Raw genomic sequence first — 20,176 nt, forward strand, 5'->3', positions numbered from 1 at the left:
ACAGGGTCTCACTGAGTTACTTAGAGCCTGGCTCAATTGCTGAGCCTGGCTTTGAACTTGCAATCCTTCTGCCTCAGCCTCCTGAGTCGCTGGGATTACAGGTGCGCACCATCACGCCTGGCATAATTTCATTCTTTTTGACAGAATAAAACCTAATTGTATATATGTGCCGCATATTCTTTATCCATTCCTCTATTGATAAACATAGGCTGGTTCCATAGTTTGGTAATTGTGAACTATGCTGCTGTCAACATGGGTAGTGCATATGTGTTTTCATTTAGTTGAATGTGTATCTTCAGGTTGAATTCCTAGAAGAGGAATTATTAACGTGAAGGATAAATGAATATGTGATCTCAGTAGATGTTGCCACATTTCTTCCATTGGTGCTATAATCCTCTCTCCTTTCCTGGGCAGTGTGAGTGCCTGTTTCCCATAGCCTTGCATCAGAGGGAACTGTTAAGCTGTTAAATCTTTGTCAGTTTGAGGGGCTTAAAATGGTATTTCAGAAAAGTTTTAATTTGTTTCTCTAATCTTGACTAAGTTGAAGCACCTCTATTTTTGAAACTTAGAGAATATCTAGGGTGTAGCAACATGACTTATAATTAAAAACTGCTAATAAAGAATATTTTTGCTTACATATGGCCTTACAAATGCTTTGATCACACTAAAAATTTCAGTCAGTAGAAGGCAACTAATCTTGCCTCTGAGCAGGAAATAGAAATGTATTGGTAGTTAACTAAATAAATAAGTAAATAAAGCTTTCTTTGGATAGCTTTGACTTTATTATTATTATTTTTTTCTCATGGCACTTCTAGGTTGGCCAGGTTCATGGTGGACTGATGGGAATTATTCAGAGAGCTATGGTAAAGGCTTGTCCACATGTCTGGTTTGAACGCTCAGAAATGAAGGATCGACACCTGGTTACTAAGAGGTAAGCAGTGAGATGACTCTGTATTCATTTGGGTAGCATAAAACAGATGAATTTGGGTCTTTTGGCCAAAGAAGACAGAGCTCACTATGGGTCAAAACTAAAACATATAGAGCCTATTTGTAGTTTTTTTTTTTTTTTTTACTTTTACTTACCATGATTTAAAAAAAAATTCTGTAGACAGTGAGATATAGGATAGTATTAGAAAGCTCTTGTTTATTTTGCCATGACTTAGGTATAGTCACTATACTGATGTTGACAACAATCCAGTCATTAAATTTTGAAAATTTAAAATTACTTTCTTGAAGTTAAAATAATTTATCCCTATTTCCTGAATAAATAGATAATTGATTGTTAGCTGAATGACTGCTAGGACTTAAATCCAGCTATAGAAGGAGCTAATGATCTTTTGTTAATTCACCATGGCAAAACCCCTGAGATAATCAACTTAATAAAGAAAAGTTTTATTTTGGTTCATGGTTTCGGAGGTTTCTGGCCTTGTTGCTTTGGGTCTGTGGTAGCACAGTACATCATGGCAGAAGCACATGACGGAAGAAACCTGTTCACTTCGTGGCAGCTGGGAATCAAAAGGGAGTGGAGAGGCCAGGGTCTCAGTATCTCTTTCAAGAGTGGGACCCCAATGACCTAACTTCCTCCTGCTAAGTCCTACCTCCTAAAAGTTCCTCTACCCAATAGTGCCGCAAACTGGCAACCAACTTTCATATGTGGGCCTTTGGGGGCACTTATCCAAACTATATAGAAGATCGTTATGGAAAGGCAGAAGAAAGAACCTCTGGAGTTAGAGCTGGAAAGGAGCTACCAGAAACTTTGGCTGGGAAACAGCTTTTTGCCCAAGGGTTTTAAACTGAAGACTTTCTGGTCATTGCTCCCATAAACACAAAGGTGGCCCATGCTCTTAAATGAAAAGTACTTGTTGAAATCTGCTTCAGGTTGGAAAGTGTTCCCTATCTTGAGATTATTTAGCAATGGGACTCTCTGGCAGCTGGATCTCTGTACCTCAGCCTTTCCCAGCTTCTGATGAGCAGAGTTGGGAATACAGGGCCAACTGCAAGGAGGACAGGCTTTAAGCCTGGAAGGATGTCAGTCTCTCTCAGCTTTATGGTATGAATTTCATAGAAAAGTTCAGCCTGACTCATTTAAGGAGTCTCTTGCCTAAGAGCCGTAATGTAGATAGTTCCAGCAATCAATATTTCCATTTTCAGATGAAGAAATGGAAGTACATGGAGAACAACAGAAAGCTATGACATGGTGACCCCCTGTCACATGACTGTCTAAAGTTCACTACCTTCCCACCCGCTGCCACAATGGGGATAGAACCCAGGACCTCACACATGCTAGGCAAGCGCTCTACTATTAAGCTACCTCCCCAGCCCCTAGAGTTGCTTTTTAATAGTAGGCAAAAGGCATTGAAAGTCATTCACTTTGAAATTAGACAAATTGAAATAGTGCAGATCTTCTTACACTTTTAAAGAAAGAGAACAACTTGAGTTTGTTTCCTTTCCAAATTTCTTATTTCCTTTCTCCTCTTTGCTTTACAATTTTATTCACACTAGTAGAGTGTGAAGAATACCAAAAAGGACTCTGTTTTCTCTGTTTTTAAAGATAGAATTTTGATTCCTTGTTTTTCTCTGCAGACTAAAAGAACACATTGCTGATAAGAAAAAACTACCCATATTAATCTTTCCTGAAGGTAAGAGCAGAGACTGCCTGCCAAACTATCATTGATAACAACAAGTGATCAGGAGTGTGAGGAATAGTTACTCTGGGACTGGCATTCTCAATCCAGGATGGGATGACCTTTGGAGCTATTCATTTTCTGCTTTCTTTTGAGATGATAGGAGTCATGCTACTTTTTTTTCTTTTTTTTTTTTTTTTACTTTATTGTATTTATTTTTTGTGCTGCTAGGGATCCCTTTTTTATTTTAAAAATATTTCTGGGTCATAAACTTAGAAAGGTATTATCTGTCATTTTAAGGGTAGTATTTTAAAAGTATCAAAGTTGTCACCTGTTGCAGAGAAGTTGTACTTATAAATATTTAATAGTAAAGTAAAAGTTTGTTATTATGAATCTGCTTAGAACTATTAGCGTTTATTTACTCCTTTAAGCAGGGATGGATTTGTGAAATGGTATTAGAATGCCTGTCATTTGCCATTTTATTTTATATAAAAGTAATTCCTTGGCGCTGGGGTTGTGGCTCAGTGGTAGAGTGTTTGCCCAGCACATGTGAGACACTGGGTTTGATCCTCAGCTCCACATAAAAAACAAATAAATGAATAAAATAAAGGTATTGTGTCCATGTGTCCATCTACAACACACACACACACACATATATATATTTAATATTTAATATTTTGTGGGGGTGGATACCAGGGATCGAACTCAGGGGGCAGGGGCACTCGACCACTGAGCCGTATCCCCAGGCCTAATTTGTATTTTATTTAGAGACAGAGTCTCACTAAGTTGCTTAGCATCTCACTTTTGCTGAGACTGGCTTTGAACTCACTGCCCTCCTGCTTCACCCTTCCAAGCAGCTGTGATTACAGGTGTGCACCACAGCACCCAGCTTAAAAAAAAAATATTTTAAAGTAATTCATTTTAAAATTTATTTAAAAAGATGACTAACCTCCCCATTCCTATCCACCCTTGAAGGAACCTGCATCAATAATACTTCAGTCATGATGTTTAAAAAGGGAAGTTTTGAAATTGGAGGAACCATACATCCAGTTGCAATTAAGGTAAACATATTTTTTTTTTAGTACCAGGGATTAAATCCAGGGGTGCTTAACCACTGAGCCACATCTCCAACCCTTTTTATATTTTATTTAGGGACAGATTCTTGCAAAATTGCTTAGGGCCTTACTAAGTTGCTGAGGCTGGCTTTGAACTTGTGATCTTCCTGCCTCAGCCTCCCGAGCCACTGGGATTATAGGTGTGCACCACTGTGCCTGGCTAAAAGAGATTTCATAAAAAAGCCTTAGATGGATGACTTTATTGATATAATTACAAATTTAAAATTTTCAAGAATGAGGAAACTGGCATACTCTACTCAGATTCATCAGTTCTTTACGCTCTGCCCCATTTACTGTCAAGTGCTCTGTCTCTGTGTTCCTATATGTATGTGTGTGTGTGTGTGTGTGTGTGTGTGTGTGTGTGTGTAGCTATGTTAAGTGCTAAGGATTTAGTGCTAATCAGAACAGACACTGCCTCTGCTTTCAATGACCTTCCAGTTACATATGGAGACAGATATTTAATAGGCACATAAATAACCCTCTTTTTGCCATGTTCTGGTACTCTATTTAGAAAATTAGTCTGCTCTAGTCGGTGTTAGATGGCCTGGTAAAGTTTTTGTGGTCAGTTCTATCAAAAAGAATTGAAGGAAAGTGGGGTTCTGATAGAGTTGTTTGGCCTGCCCTTAAAAACGTTGAGTTGAATAAGAGAAGCCACTGCTTGGTTTGTAATTGGGATATGTTTTCTTTTCTTTTTTTCTCAGTATAACCCTCAATTTGGGGATGCATTTTGGAACAGCAGTAAGTACAACATGGTGAGCTACTTACTTCGCATGATGACCAGTTGGGCCATCGTCTGTGATGTGTGGTACATGCCCCCCATGACTAAAGAGGTATTTCTTAGATAACACTTGGTCTTGGTGCTTTGTCTAATCAGATAAAGGCAAAAAAAAAAAAAAAAAACCCAGGTGTCTTCATCGTTCTCATCATGCCTTTCTGCTTTCTCAGCAATTAGTTTTTCTTTCTTTCCCCTCCCTCCCTCCCTCCCTCCCTCTTTCCTTCCTTCTTTCCTTCCTTCCTTCCTTCAGGGGAGTAATGGGGACTGAACCTAGGGGTGCTGTACCCTGAGCCACATCCCTAGCCCTTTTTGTGTTTTATTTTGAGACAGTGTTTCACTAAGTTGCTTAGGGCCTAGCAAAGTTGCTGAGGCTGGCCTCCAACTTGCAATCCTCCCACCACAGTTGCTGGGACCATAGGTGTGCACCAATGCACCTAGGTGTTTTTTAAAATACCGTGTTTAGTGCTCTTTAATTCAAGCCAGTTTATATTGAGAGACTCTTTTCCATAAAAGCTTTACAATTGTTTTTGGTTTATTGAGCCTACAGGTAATATGGAATGTTATATTTTGGGTACAAGTAATAAAAAAAATATTAAAGATATACTCATGATTCAAAAATTAATAAAACACTGTATTTTCTTGATAGAATAAATGATACTTGTTATGCTTGACTCAGAATAGAAAGTATTTGAGCTGAAATATGAATCTTATATTTTAAAGCAAATATAAATGATTACGAGACATTTTAAGGTGTTATTTAAAAATTCTATACCCTAAATGTGTACTTAAAAACGATTTTTTTTCCAACCAGGAAGGAGAAGATGCAGTCCAGTTTGCTAACAGGGTTAAGTCTGCTATTGCAGTACAAGGAGGATTGACTGAACTTCCCTGGTAAGAAATTTTTCAAGAGTTTTTATTATTATTATTATTATTATTGTTATTATTATTAATTAAAAAATCACTGTTAATGTTACTTATTTATGCTAGTTAGCTACAGGCTAAGCCAAAAGTGAGTGTGGTTTATACAAAATAACAATGGCTTAACTAAGATAGAAGTTTATCTCAAGTTATATGCTGATATATGCTGCAAAGGAAGTTGGGGAATGTAGTCTTTGTTGTAGGTGGCCATGTCCTTAGCTAGAATGTAGGGTTCTTTTATTGAAGAAGAAATGTAGAATGGATTTGAGGGTGAGGCAAGGAGCTACAGACAAGCTTGTTCATATTTAATTCCATTTATAACTATATTAAAGAAAACCTTAAAAACTTGAAAGAAAGGAAATGAGTGAGATATTTTAATTAGGGTAACTATATGGCTTTCATTTTTTGTTTGTTTGAGAATGACTGAATACAGTTGAGTATATTAGTTAGCTTGGGCTGCCATAACAAAAAAACATAGACTGAGTGTCTTAAATAGCAGAGATTTATTTTCTCACACTTATAGATGCCGCCATGTGGCCATTTCTGGTGAGGGTCTCCTTTTGAGGTGCAAAGGGTTGCTTTCTCCCCTCATTGACATGACCTCTTTGTGCAATCAGAGAGAGAGAGAGAGAGAGAGAGAGAGAGAGAGAGAGAGATATGAAAGGAGCACACAAGCTCTGTCTAGTGTTTTTTTGTTTTTTTGTTTTTGTTTTTTTTTGGTAGCAGGGATTGAACTGAGCAATATCCCCAGCCCTTTTTATTTTTTGTTTTGAGACAGGGCCTCACGATATTGCTTAGGACCTTGCTAAATTGCTGAGACTGGCCTCAAACTTATGATCCTCCTGCCTCAGCCTCCCAAGTTGTTGGGATTACAGTTGTGCATGTAATCATGCCTGGCTAAATTGACATTTTTTTTGTAGATTGAATGAAAACTGTTGGGTGATCTTAAACTGGTTCTTACATATAGTTATTGCTTTTTTTTTCTTAAGAACTAATTTACTGCCATTTTAAAGGGGAACAGAGGAAGACTGAAGTCTCTAGAGGTAATACCTCACGGTTGGGGTACTTAGAGCAGCGTGAGGTTTACTGGGTGTTTGGGTGTTTGGAAGGAGAGGTATACAAAAATAATGTCAGGCTTCTCATAGATAAACATATCTAACTTCAAATTTTTGCTCATTTTTATCCTGGGCCTCACAGAAGGAGAAAGGTCCTTCTGACTCTCCTTCCCTTCCTTAGCTCACACTGTTCAGAATTCATGCAAATGCTATGAATTAGCTAGAGGCAATTCATTTGGATAAAAAAGGCTTTATGGACAATCCTGGGGACCTAAAGATGTTTTTCATTTCATGGAAAATTCCCACAACTGACCCCTCTGTGTAGTTTGTGGACTGTGGTCTACATTTAAATTGAAGGCTTGCTAGTGGGCTGTCCCTTAGGTTTGACTTTACAAGCCAGAACTTTGTGCTGGTCTCAGGCAGTCGTCTGCATGGAGGTCAAGTTCCGTTCTCATGGCATCGAGTTCATTAGCTAACCTGTGATCACTCATCACCATCAGAAAGCCCTTGGTAAACACTGGTGCTAACAGGGTGAAAAATTAAACATTCACAGTATAAAGTAAGCGCCTTTCAGTCTGTACTGCGCCTAACAGTTAAAATCTAAGAATTAGAACGGTAGGGAGAGGGTGGCCCCCTGTTTCTTCCCAGCTCTTCAGTTTGTTGTTTCTTTGAGTAGTCCAGAGAAGGAAAGGCAGGAAGAGTCCTCTTAACCCAGGCAGGTCTGCGATTCACCACTCTGGGGAGATTCACAGGCTCTGAATGAGGGGATGATGCTTTCTTAGAGACTAACTGCTGGTGGGATGCAATTTATGATTTGGTTGTTTTTAGCCCAAGTCTGTTTGGAACATGGTAAATTGCAGATACTAGAAATATAGTGTTTGTCTAGGAACAAATCTTAATAAACATGGGATTAGATTTAAATAATGATTAACTTATCTGCACACATATACACATCATTCTTACCATTTCTTGTGGGTATATTTTAAAACGTTTGTATAGTTTTCCAGTAAGACACAGGTGGATGAAAAACAATATTTGTTTTCCTTAAGGAAAAAAATAGAGAAATAAATCCTGGTTTTCATGATCCAGGTTTTAATTCAAATATTGAATGCAGCAGCCCTAACTTCTAAAAAGAAACTAAGTAGAGGACGTATCTTTCTTTACTTTAACCAAACATTAGGGAGGTTGATCTTCCTTAAAATAATGTTTATTAGTAGATTGAGGCTGAAATGTGGTCTGCCTGCTTCCAGATCCAGGGATCTTTGCCCCCTTGCTGACCAGTTGCTTAAATGCCATGATACAATATTAACACGTGACCCTTCTACATCATTACCAGAGAATATCTTTTATAATTTGCCTTTCTTCTCCCAGGGATGGAGGGCTGAAGAGAGCAAAGGTGAAGGACACCTTTAAGGAAGAGCAGCAGAAGAATTATAGCAAAATGATTGTGGGCAATGGATCTCCCAACTTGGAATCAGACTGAGGCCACCCCTGATGCTACCCTGTAGATAAACTCGGCTTCCCAGAACTACCTTAGAAGTGAAGTGTTTTTTGGGGAGGGGGGTTTGTTTCATTTTATTATTTTGTTTATTGTTAATATTTTCTACAGGATGATTGTCTCTACCTCTTTATGCCAGAGGCAGAACCTACAGGTGACCTGTTGTGGCTTTCCTGAGGCTGTTGGAGCACTAGCCTCATCAATTGTAAGGTAGTTGACTGAGGCAAAACAGATTCTGCCTTTTGTAAAATGATGGTGTCATTGGTGATTGAATGAAATATTTTTACAGGAACAAGTGCTTCTAGGGAGTATTTGAACCTCGTTCATAGGGTAAATTCTTGGAAACTATCCCAACTATCTGTGTCCACAATTTGCTTTTCCTCACTTACACAATGCGGGGGTCACACAACAATGTGAGGTTACCATTGGGGTTCTGTGTTACCGCAAAGTTGAAAAGAAAAATGGAACCTTGTATTTTAGGGTGAAGGACAACTTTGTGGTGACCTGACCAGAAAGCCAAAAGGCAGTATAAATTATTTTTTCACTAGTGTGTTGGGACAGTAATACTATTTGGTAAGCTTCACCAAAGAAAAATTGAGTGGAAGTAAAGGTGTGTATGTATTTATGTATAGGAGACTCACAACACATTTCAACCAGCAATGGTGATTAATAGCTTAGTTAGTTTTTCTTGTGTGTATGCTAAAGATTCCCTTCCATCTACCAACTTGTTTGTTTTTGTAACCAAACACATTTTCAAATATAAGGAACCTTTAAAAAAAAAAGTCACATTGGGTATCTTCAGTATGAATGAGTGAAAGCCGCCCCTCACCCTCCCACCCTTAGTGGTTTATTCTCAGATCTTCCTGGTCTTTTAAGCAGAAAAACAAGTGGTATCATTACCTTTTGGAAACTGAGCCTTAAATATTTTTAAAGGGGGGAAATAAGCATTCCCTAACTCAAATAGCATAAGCAATGTTGGATAGCAATATAATACCACTGTAAACTCTTGAGTATTATCTCTCCTGGTAACCTTGTACAGAATGTGAACTGTCTTACCATGAACATAAATAAATTTTATATTTTTAAACATGTGTTGCATTATTTCTTCCTCCCCTCTACCTTCTGATTTTGAGTGGATTAAATTCCTTCTTATTATAAACAAGGATTGTTTTCATTTCAGTGACATACTCAGATTTTATCTGAGTGGAACACTTAGGAAACTAGAACATCAGCCACTAGTCTTTTTTTTTTTTTTCCCCTTTTACTTATTTGGAGTCTGGCCCTGTGGACTCTGCCCTTGAACAAAGTCCCAGACTTAAGGTATTTTGCAGGTGAACCCAGACAATTACACCTAAAAGACTAGCCAGGCAGGCCTGGCATGGCCCCATCAGTGTGTACTCTTCTCATCTAGCTAGTAGGATTTGATCCCAAAGAAAAATTTGTAAACAGGTTTCCCTCGTGGTCAGCACCTTTCTGTTCTCATATCCCCACTCTCTTTCTCTGTTGCCTCTTCTTCAAACTGTTGGGGTGATCTTGACCAGGAATCATCAAATTCAAATATGTTGAGATGGCCCTTTGTTTTATTTGTTTTTTCCCTCATAAAAGTTCCTTTTTCTTCTTTTCATATTCAATATAGCTTGAATTAAGAGATCTATTTTATTAGCTCACTTCTCAGAAAGCTAATAAAATAGCTAATGGTACTTTGTTTGGTCATGGATAAGATGTGTCTAAGCACCATGAAAACAACAAAGCTGTTGTGTATTCATTGGGCAGTCTGATGCTAGCTTGGTCAGAACTTTCTCTTCCTGTAGGTCTTTGATGTACACAGTGAATTTTCAAGTTGCTTGCAATTGTCATGTTACTGAAAACATGTTTCTGGAAAACAAGTCTTGATCAGATTTAGCTCAAGATTCCCACTTTAGAAGTCTTGTGTCTATAGAGTTTAGTATTCCTGAGTTTTCAGGACAATGATTGCAGTGAGATATCAAGGGTAGACAGGATTTAGTAGAAAAATCTCATCAGCATCATTCCATCTAATCCTCGCATAGATTGATGAACTGAGCCTTGAGATTACCCTCCCACCCCCGACTTCTTTTTGACTCTTTGTCTTGGCTGTAGGCCATAAGTACACACAACAAGGTTTAGGAGTGCCAGTGGCTTCTGAAATGCCATGGCACATGCTGGGGTTGGATGAGCAGCCATGTGTGAAGCAGTAAATACACTCAAGAGCACAGGGAAATGGTTCTGAATGACAGTTGGGTGCAAAGGACAGTCTCCAGGAAGGTTTTCCTGTATAAACAACTTCCCAAGCCATAGTCAACATCATCTTCGTGGCCTGACCACCCTCTCCATGTGTATGTGGCACTTTGAGCATTCTGTTGATACCTTAACTTATAATGTTTGTTGGTTTCTTGTAATTACAGATAGTATGTGGTCATGAGGACTGCCTCTCGGGGTCACAGCTGCTCTCAGTCTTTGTTTCTGAAATATCTTATTATTGACCTAAACCACCTCCTGATTGGACAGAGTAGGTTGTGATGGGAGGTAGGGGCAAGGCTGGGGTATGGGATTGGTACTGTAGATTGGGGGTCCCTAATAAGAATGTTGACAAAAGTGTGCTCTTTTTATTTGCAGTATGAGTGGAGAGGCTTTGACAGGGGTGCTCTGGGTTACATCCCCAGCATCCCCCTCCTTTTTTTTAGAGACAAATTCTGGCTAAGTTGCTGTGGGGGCTGGCCTTGGACTTCTTGAGCCTCCCTAGTAGTTGGGATTACAGGCTTGCAGCATTATACCTGATTTGCTTTTGGTTTTTAACACATGTTCCTAGTGGATTCTATTAGTATTTGGTATTATCATTTTCTCAATAATGATGAAGGTAACAGGATAGTCAAAATATGCTGTAGTTGTGGCTCTGGTACTTATTGGCTTTGCAGCTTTTACACTTATCTGATTTTCCCTTGTCTTTTTATTGATGGTAAAAAAGAAAATAGAAAATACAAAAGTGTATGTGAAAGTAAGTAGGTCCACTTTAAGGGCAATGTAACAACAAATACCTGTGTACTCATTACCCAGACTAATAAGTAGAACTTGACTGTATCCCCAAAGGCAGGAAAAGTCATTTTCTTATTCTAATTATCTTGACAGACATTAGGATTTTTTTCTAGCTGTTTTGTAAACATGCTTCTGTATGTTTCTTGATGTACGCTCACAAGAACTTCTCTAGTCTGTTGTTTAGTGGCATTCGGATAGCTGCATGGTAGGGTATTAGCATACCCAATTTTAACATAGACACCATCGAACCATTTTCAAAACTGGTGTGCCATTTTACACAACCCATCAGTTGTGAGAGAGCAACATTGAAGTCTAATATAAGAACATATTTGGATTTATTTTATCATCTTATTTTGTGCTTTCTCTTTTTTCTTCTTCCCTTTTGAATTTATTACTACTTCCACTTATTTTATCTATGTGAATTGGAGATTAATAGCCTTATTTTTATCGTGCTGTTACTTTAAAAATTTCGACTTGTTGCAGTCTAAAGTCAATCATTTTCCTAACTCTCCTGAAAAAATAGAAGGATCTTAGAACTTGAATTTCAGTCATCTCCCCTCAATGTACGCGATATTATGATATCATGAATTGTAATCCCACGAATTGACACTGCCCCTGTCGACGTCATCATCCTACTCATTGGATATGGTCAGTGTTTACCCAGAATTTCCCTACTTCCTCTTTGGTTCTTCCCCCTTTTCTCATCTTATTTTGTGCCTTTGCTTTCTTCCACTTCTCCCTCTTGCTTGAACTCTTGGGTTTATTACTTCTTCCATTTATTTATGTAAATTGGATATTAGTGGTTTCCAATTAATCCAAGACTGATGGACATTCAATCTTTCCATCTGGGATCATTTTTCTCTAGGGACAGTCTGCTAGTAGCCAATCCCCTGTTTTTTCCTTTCTAAAAGAACATTTACTTTGTACCCATTCTTGAAAGTTTTTCCTGGATATAGAAGTTTATATTCAGATTGAAGTTTTTATTTTTTTATTTTCTCTATGTACATTGAAGATTGTCTTCTAGCTGCGGTCAGCTACCAGCCCCTCATGACTTCTTTGAAGCTAACATTTTGAGGGCACATCATATGGTCATTGTTTTTGGAATTTACCATTTCACTGGGATGCATACAGGTGTGTGTTTCTTGTTATTGTCTACTTTCGACTTGACTTTTCATGTGTGGATTGGAATTTTTCATCAAGAACAGAAAGTTCTCAGATATCCCTTACATAATGTCTTTTGCCCTATTTCCCCCTTTCCTTTGGTTTTAGAAGACAGACATTACTTTCTCACTCTATCCTATATCTCTTTTTTTTTTAATATTTATATTTTAGTTGTAGTTGGACACAATACCTTTTTATTTATTTATTTTTATGTGGTGCTGAGAATAGAACCCAGGGCCTCGGCCGTGCTAGGCGAGTGCTCTACCACTGAGCCACAATCCCAGCCCCTATCCTATATCTCTTAATCACTTTTCTTTATAGTTCACATTTCTTTGCCTGTCTATACTTCTTTCTGGACAATCTTTAGTTCCACAATTTGATTAATTAATTCTTTCTTTAATTCTATTGATCCTGCTCTTACAACCCATCAATACAATCCTTCAGTGAGTTTTTTTCTTTCTTCTTTTTTTTTTTTATTTCCTGGTGATGCTGGGGATTGAACCCAGGGCCTTGGGCATGCTAGGCAAGTGCTCTACCACTGATCTGCTTCCCCAACTCCCTGCACTCAGTTTCTTATTTTAGTTTTTCATTTCTCATTTCTAGGAGTAATATTTGATTCTTTTTCAAACATGCTTACTCACAAGTTTTTTGTGTTTTTGGTACTAGGGATTGAACCCAGCGGCACTTGATTAATGAGCCACATCCCTAGCCTTTTTTATATTTTATGTAGAGACAGGATCTCATCGAGTTGCTGAGGGCCTTGCTAAGTTGTTGAAGCTGGCTTTGAATTTGCGATCCTCCTGCCTCAGCCTCCTGAGCCACTGGGATTACAGGTTTGCACCATTGCACCTAGCTCATAAATTTTGAGGTTATTTATGCTTATTAGTTTTATTTTTTTTCCCAACAAATCCAAAGAATGTCTTCAGAGGAGGATCTGAGTCAATTTTTTCTGTTGCTTCTTGGTCATGGAGTCTTATTTATTTGTGTGTTTAGAGTATTTTCATGATGCTCAGTTGTCTTTTTTTTTTTTTTATTTTTTGGAATTTCATTTTCTTCTCTCAGGATTCCACAATAAGGATTGGTAAACTACAGCCCATGGGCCTAATCCTGCCCTCCACCTGTTTTGTAAATAAACTTTTGTTGGAAGACAGCTGCACCCATTTGTCAATGTAGATCTCTATCTGCTTTTGCCTTACAATAGCAAAGTTGTGCAGTTGCCCTATGGCCCACAAAACCGCAAATATTTACTCTCTAGCCCTTTACCCTGTATAGTTCACCCATGTGAGCACAAGGTCAGTATCCATCCAGGATCACTTTAGACTAAATTATTGGCTTGAAGTTTATTTGGCCATGTAAATGTGAGAGACCTTACTTAGCCTGTAAACCCAAACAAAGGCTGTCTTGTGGTTTTGAATTCTCTGCATAATGTTTTTGAGGTTAATCCATGTTGTGTTTATAAGTAGTTCATTCTTTTTAATTGCCAAGTGGTTTTAAATCCTTAGAGGAAAATTATTTTTCCCTTTCACTCAGCACTAAGGTCTGACAAGCCATTTACTGTGCTCATGTCTGAAGTGGGGGATGGATGATCTTCTCTCATAGTCCTTTGAGAGTCCCCCTTCAAAGGAAGTGTCTTGGGCTTCCCACCTCAAACTGGCCTTTCAGTCTGTCTTTTTTGCCTCAGGCCCTTAATGATCTAGAAACTCAAGTTTGCCTGGTTTAGCCAATTGTGGTAAGGTAAAAGCCAAGTGCTGGCCCCTTACTCTGCTTTCCTCTCTGGGACCTCATTTCCCTCAGACCCTGGCTTGAGCAGTCCTCACTCTTTCTAGTTTGTAGAAGTACACAGAATTTTCTTTTATCCATTGTAAATTTTTAAGAAGCCTCTCTGATTGTTTTTAGATTAAAGCCATTTTGTTGTTGTTGTGGTGGTGGTGGTACCAGGGATTGAACCCAGGGATGTTTAACCACTGAGCCACATCCCAGCCCTTTTTGTGTTTTATTTAAGAGACAGGATCTTACTGAGTTGCTGAGGGCCTAGTTAAGTTGCTAAGGCTGGCTTTGAACTTGAGATTCCCCCTGCTTCAGCCTCCTGAGCTGCTGGGATTACAGGCATGCACCACTGTGCCTGGTTTAAAGCCATTCTATTAATATAAAAAGTAGTGCTTTTTGCTCTCATATATTGTTATTATTATTTGTAATTTAAATATTTCTCTGGATTTTTAAAAATTAAATGAATTTTTTCTTTTCTTTTTTTGATGGCACTAGGGATTGAATTCAGGAGAGATTTACCATGGGAGCTACATACTAGTCCTTTTTAAAATTTTATTTTGAGACAGGTTCGTGCTAAGTTGCTAAAGTTCTCACTAAATTGCTGAGGCTGGCCTTGAACTTGTAGTCCTCCTGCCTCAGCCTCCCTATTCATGGGATTATAGGTATGTGCCACTGCTCTGGCAGATGAAGTGATTTATAAGGAAGATATGGACCAAGCAAGGAAAAACTATGAGATTTTTAGCATTGGTAGAGAATACTTGGACTCCATAGCAAGAAGGCAGCTTATGGGATTCTGAGGGTGAGTGCCTTTTTTGGCATTCTGGGTAAGTGGTAAGTTTTCTGGCAGCTCATGTTATAGCCCTGGGGTGAGGATCCCATCAAGGTCTTTTATGACCCTTAAATGGGGCTGGGTGGGGGGACGTATCCTAAATCCCTGTAATAGGTGCCCCCTGCTGTTGTAAGTGGAATATAGCAATTCTGACTACTTGCTGGCCTAGGCCCTATCTGGCAAAGATGCTCAAGAGAGCTCTCTTGAGGCCCTAGGTTTGATCCCCAGCACCACATATAAATAAGTAAATACATAAATAAAGGTATTGTGTCCAACTACAAACTCCAAAAAATAAAAAAAAATTAAATCAAACCAGAAAATGAGAGCTTTGAGGATAGCATATGTGTATCCTATTTTGGTGAGGTAAAATATTTCAGATCCCTCTGAGCTCCAGACTATATAAAGTCAACAATGACAAAGAAATGACAAAGTATGGACACAACAATGTCAAAAATAGACAAAGCCCTTAGACTTGTGGAAATACCCTGCAGCAGATGGGAAAATAAGAAAAATCAAGGGAATCAATCATGTTTAGATGAAACAGTTTATGGAGGATTCAGAGTGCTTTTTAAATTTTTCCTGTAAGCCTGGGGTGGTAAAAGGCCTAGGCACTCTTTCTGAAGAGTTAGCTGAAGCGTATATTCCCCTTACAGCTGAGTGAGTGTGAATGGATCAAAATGTGTGAATAGGAGCAGGGAGGGAATCTAGTCTCTCTGAAGGCTTCTGTGCCCAGTGAAAGCCTGTTTATTATAGCAACTATCTTTTGATACAGGCAGCCCTGACATTGGGTTCTTGCTCAGTCAGGCACAAGTGAACTCTGCCAAACTTCCAAACTGAAAGGAATTTTCAGCACTGATTGTGAGCAGGTTTGAAAATTGTTCCTTCAGAATTAGAATCTTGTTTGGGTCTTGCAGAGAAATGACCCTGGAAATGTTGTCTTATCTAATAGGTTCTGCAGAAATTTGGTTAACCAGCAGAGTGACAAATATTTGAGATAACATACCTTCACCCAGTAAACTCCTTGGTCTAATACCTGTCTTTGAAAAATGCTTACATCTGACAATTACCTGGTTAGACATTCACCTGTTTTATGCAATGCACACCACAATTCTGGCTCTGTTAGTGTTAAGATTTTATGTTGACCAAGACAGGAATCTGCCCTTTGGGGAGCTTGGAATCTGGAAGTATAAAATAAACAGCAATGACCTTAAGAGGAAGCCTGTAGCCTTCATTTGGTCCAGGGACAAAGTGCTGTGTGTGTGCAGAAGTGGTTGACGAGAGGTAGGAAGTATCAAGGAAGGGAGGCCCTACAGGTGCTTTGTAGACAAGTGCTCTTTTTTTCCTACTTTTTAAATTTGTTCATTTTAGATATACATGACAGTATATTTTGACGTATGTACACACACGGAGTATAACTTTTTCTAATTAGGATCCCATCCTTGTGGTTGTACATGATGTCGAGTTACACTGGTTGTATATTCATCTATGAACATGGGAAAGTTATGTTCAACTCGTTCTACTGTCTTTCCTATTCCCATCCCCTCTGTCTTCCTTCATTCCCCTTTGTCTGATCCACTGAGCTTCTATTCTTTCTCTCCCCTCTTGTTGTATGTTAGCATCCACACATCAGAGAGAACATTCAGCTTTTGGTTTTTCAGGATTGGCTTATTTCAGTTAGCATGATAGTTGCCAGATCCATCCATCTACTGGCAAATGTCATAAAGTCATTCTTCTTCATGGCTAAGCAATACGACAAGAGCTCTTAGATAAAGTGAGAGAAAGTGCAGATGAGTGAATTCCCTGTTCTGTGTGTGCATTGCCATCCTCTCAGCCCTCAGACAAAAACACGAATAGGAGAGCATTGCTTATAGTCACAGACCTTTTGCCTCTGAATTCTCTGTTCATGTTTTTGGAGCCATTTCCTCCTCCTCTACCATTACCAACCTTATCATTTCTCATCCGGGCCACACTAAACCTCCCTGGGCTAATCTTCCTGCCTCCACTTATGCTGCCAAAGAAGTTTATTTGGCAAGCAGCAGCTAATGTGATAATTTAAAATCATAAATTGAATCATGTCACTTACACTTTCAAAACTCTCCAGTGGCTTCCTATGACATTCAAGGTCAAGATTAAATTCCTTACCCTGATATTCAAAGTCTTGATACAATCCGACTGTAGGACATTCCTTCAGCCTTCTTTCTTTCTTTTTTAAATGTTTATTTTTTAGTTGTAGTTGTACATGATTTATTTATTTATTTATTTATTTGTTTGTTTGTTTGTTTGTTTTTATGTGGTGCTGAGGATCGTACCCAGGGCACTGTACCACTGAGCCACAACCCCAGCCCCCTTCAGCCTGATTTCTATCATGCTTTCCCTGGCTTACTCTCTGTCGTCATTGTGAACTTTTTGCTCATTTTTCAAACCAATAAATATATTCTTGTCTCAGGACCTTGACACTTGCTGCTTTAGCTGGGAATGATCTTCTAGATACTTGCAAAATTCCCTTTTTGTTCATTTCTCTGCTCAAATATCCCCTCTTCAGAGGCCTTCCCTGGTCATCTGACCTAAAACAGCAGCCCCTTTCACTCCCTACACCCTTATTCTGTTTCTCTTCCACTAGCATTTATTTCTAAATTTAGATATGCATATACCTAAATGTTTATATATTTGCTGTATGCATCTCCTATGACACTATATGTTTGATCAACATTTGTCAAAGAACAGGTACATTTGTGATTATTTCTCAGTCCTTCTTTGACTTTCATGATCTTGAGGATTTTAAGAATTACAGGGCAGTTATTTTTAGCAGTTTCTTTAAGTTGGATGTTCCTGTGTGTTCTCCTGGTTAGAGTCAGGCTGTGTATCTTTGGCAGGAACAACAAGAAGTGCTGTTACTGGATTTGCTCTTGGATTTGCCTACCACTGAGGATGTTCACTCTGAATATTTGATTAAGGTGGGGTATTGGTCAGCGTGGGCTGCCATAATAAAATACCACAGGCTGGCTGGCTTCAACACCAAAACTTATTTCCTCAAAGTCCTGGAGGCTGGACGTCTGAGATCCAGGTGTTGGCAGAGCTGGTTCCTCTTAGGCCTTCCTCCTTGGCTCCTAGATGAATGTCTCCTGGCTCACATGCTTTTCCCCTGGTCTGTGTTTCCTGATGTCTTTTCTTGTAAGGACACAGATCATATTGGATGAGAGCCTACTTTTATCATTTTATCCTGATCAGCTCTTTAAAGGCCCTGTCTCCAAATATCATGGCAGTCTGAGGTACTAGAGGTTAGGACTTCAACATATGAATTCTAGGGGACACAATTCAGCTTATAATAGGTGGTGACTACTAAGCTATGCCACTGAAACTTTTTCTTTTTCACTTGTTAATGAGTCATTTGGAAGGAGATACTTGAAACTATGGAAGCATACCATCAAATTTTTAATTTGCCTGACACAGTGGTGCATGCTTGTAATCCCAGAGACTCAGGGCCTGAGGCAAGAGGATCATGAGTTCAAACTCAGCCTCACCAACTTATCGAGGCCCTAAGCAACTCAGACTTACAAAACCATATCTATCTATCTATCTATCTATCTATCTATCTATCTATGTATCTATCTATCTATCTATCTATAGAGAGAAAGAAATAGTGGGTGGGGGCAAGCTGGGGATATGGCTCCAGGGTTAAGCACTCTTGGGTTCAAATCCTTGGTACCAAAAAAAGGAAACTTTTAATTTATTAATTTATTTTATTTTATAACAGTATGGACTTATGGTTTTAAAAATTTTATTAAATGGATTAAAATCCATTACCACCAAATGAGGTGCAGTGGCGCACACCTATAATCCCAGTGGCTCCAGAGGCTGAGGCAGGAGGATTGCAAGTTCAAAGCCAGCCTCAGAAACTTATCAAGATGCTAAGAAACTCAGTGAAACCCTCTCTGTAAATGAAATATAAAAAGGACTGGGGAGGGCTGGGGAGAGCTGGGGCTGTAGCTCAGTGGCATGTGTGAGGCACTGGGTTTGATCCTTAGCACAGTATAAAAAAATAAATAAAATAAAGGCATGCTTTCCATCAACAACTACAAATTTTTTTTTTTAAAGGGCTGGGAATGTGGCTCAGGGATTAAGCATGCCTGGGTTCAATTGCTGGTAACCCCCCCCACACACACACACACCCCAAAATCCATTACCACTGTTATTTATTTTGTTGTTACATTTGCCCCAGTTTGGCTTATGGAGCCCCCCATGGACTGGTTTCTATGTCCTTGTGACATATCTCCATTATTTTAGGTCTTTTCTTTCATGCACAAGATGTTCCATGCTCTTAAAATTGAAGGCATCAAGAGAATAGAGGAGGTACCAAGGGCTGGGGGAGGAGGGAAGAATATGGTAAAATACTGGGAAATGATACTGGCCAATATATTGTTATATTGTGTGCCTGTAAGAATATGTAACAACAAATTCCACCATTATGTACGATTACAATGCACCAATATAAAAATATGGGAAAAAATGTGTTTCATGCTGGTCTTGTACTTTCTTTGCCCCAGCCCCCAAATGATTGTTGCCTCAGGGACCCCTGTTTCTTTCAGTGGGGAATGTCGTTAGATGTTGAGAGCCACAGCCAAAGAGGCCCCAGCAAACTTCCAGCTGCCAGCAAACTTCCAGCTGCCGGCTGATGATTGGCTCACAGCGGCCCCAGCAACATCTAGCTGATTGGCTCCTCTGCAGTGATGTTCATTGGGCTGTTTCCGCACCCTTCAGACTGCAAAGCTGATGATTGGCTCACAGCGGCCCCAGCAACAGCTAGCTGATTGGCTCCTCTGCGGTGATGCTCATTGGGCTGTTTCCCTGCCCTTTCAGACCACGGAGCTGCTCATTGGGGGACTTCTTTGGCTCCGCCCACGCGACCCAGCCAATCAGCCTCAAGAGCAGGAGGATTGTGGGAGGTGGAGAGGCTGGTGTTGGGGAGAGAGGCTTGTGGGAAGCCGGTGGTGGCAGTTGGCTCTGAGGGTTTTTCTTGAGGAGCTGTTTTGTTTGGCGTGTGTGGTTCTAAAAATAAAGTTAGTTTCTTTTGACAAGTGGCTCCTGAATTGTGCCCAGCCAGACTGCGGCATTTGGTGGCTCGCACGGGGAGTGACTGAGGGTAAGTAAACTGCTCGCCCCTGAGGGCAGGGCGAGAGGATGGGTAGCCATTTTAAGATTATTCTTTTGTTTTGCTTCACTTTTGTTTTAAGTTGCCTGTCCCTGGAGATGTGTGAGATGGAAGAAAAACCGCTCACATCTGAGGAACAGATAGGGAGAAAGGACGGATGGACATTTCAGGAGGCTATTATAATGATTTTGTGTTGTTCCAATTTTGTTTCACTCTATTTCAGTTTTGTTAGGC

The 20,176-nt window shown here is 39.4% G+C and overlaps 1 protein-coding gene and 1 long non-coding RNA gene across 5 annotated transcripts in view; one reads left to right on the plus strand and one right to left on the minus strand.

Annotated features, from left to right (window-relative positions):
• Positions 1–8,940, plus strand: part of GPAT3 (glycerol-3-phosphate acyltransferase 3) — a 60,249-nt gene extending 51,309 nt beyond the window's left edge. For 2 of the 4 annotated variants that reach the window (XM_081302973.1, XM_081302972.1), the window contains exons 8-13: positions 816–931; positions 2,584–2,639; positions 3,600–3,685; positions 4,441–4,569; positions 5,326–5,405; positions 7,859–8,940. In XM_081302973.1, coding sequence (XP_081159099.1) covers positions 816–931; positions 2,584–2,639; positions 3,600–3,685; positions 4,441–4,569; positions 5,326–5,405; positions 7,859–7,970 — 579 coding nt within the window. In that variant the 3' untranslated portion in view covers positions 7,971–8,940. The remainder of the gene's footprint in view (positions 1–815; positions 932–2,583; positions 2,640–3,599; positions 3,686–4,440; positions 4,570–5,325; positions 5,406–7,858) is intronic. The other 2 variants (XR_014023167.1, XM_081302974.1) reach the window with 2 other exon arrangements.
• The window catches only part of LOC308654063, a 173,278-nt gene that overhangs the window by 71,381 nt on the left and 81,721 nt on the right, over positions 1–20,176 (minus strand). The gene's annotated exons all lie outside the window — the stretch shown is intronic.

The sequence above is a fragment of the Spermophilus citellus genome, assembly GCF_964194105.1.
Source record: "Spermophilus citellus genome assembly, chromosome: 8".
Lineage (NCBI taxonomy): Eukaryota > Metazoa > Chordata > Mammalia > Rodentia > Sciuridae > Spermophilus > Spermophilus citellus.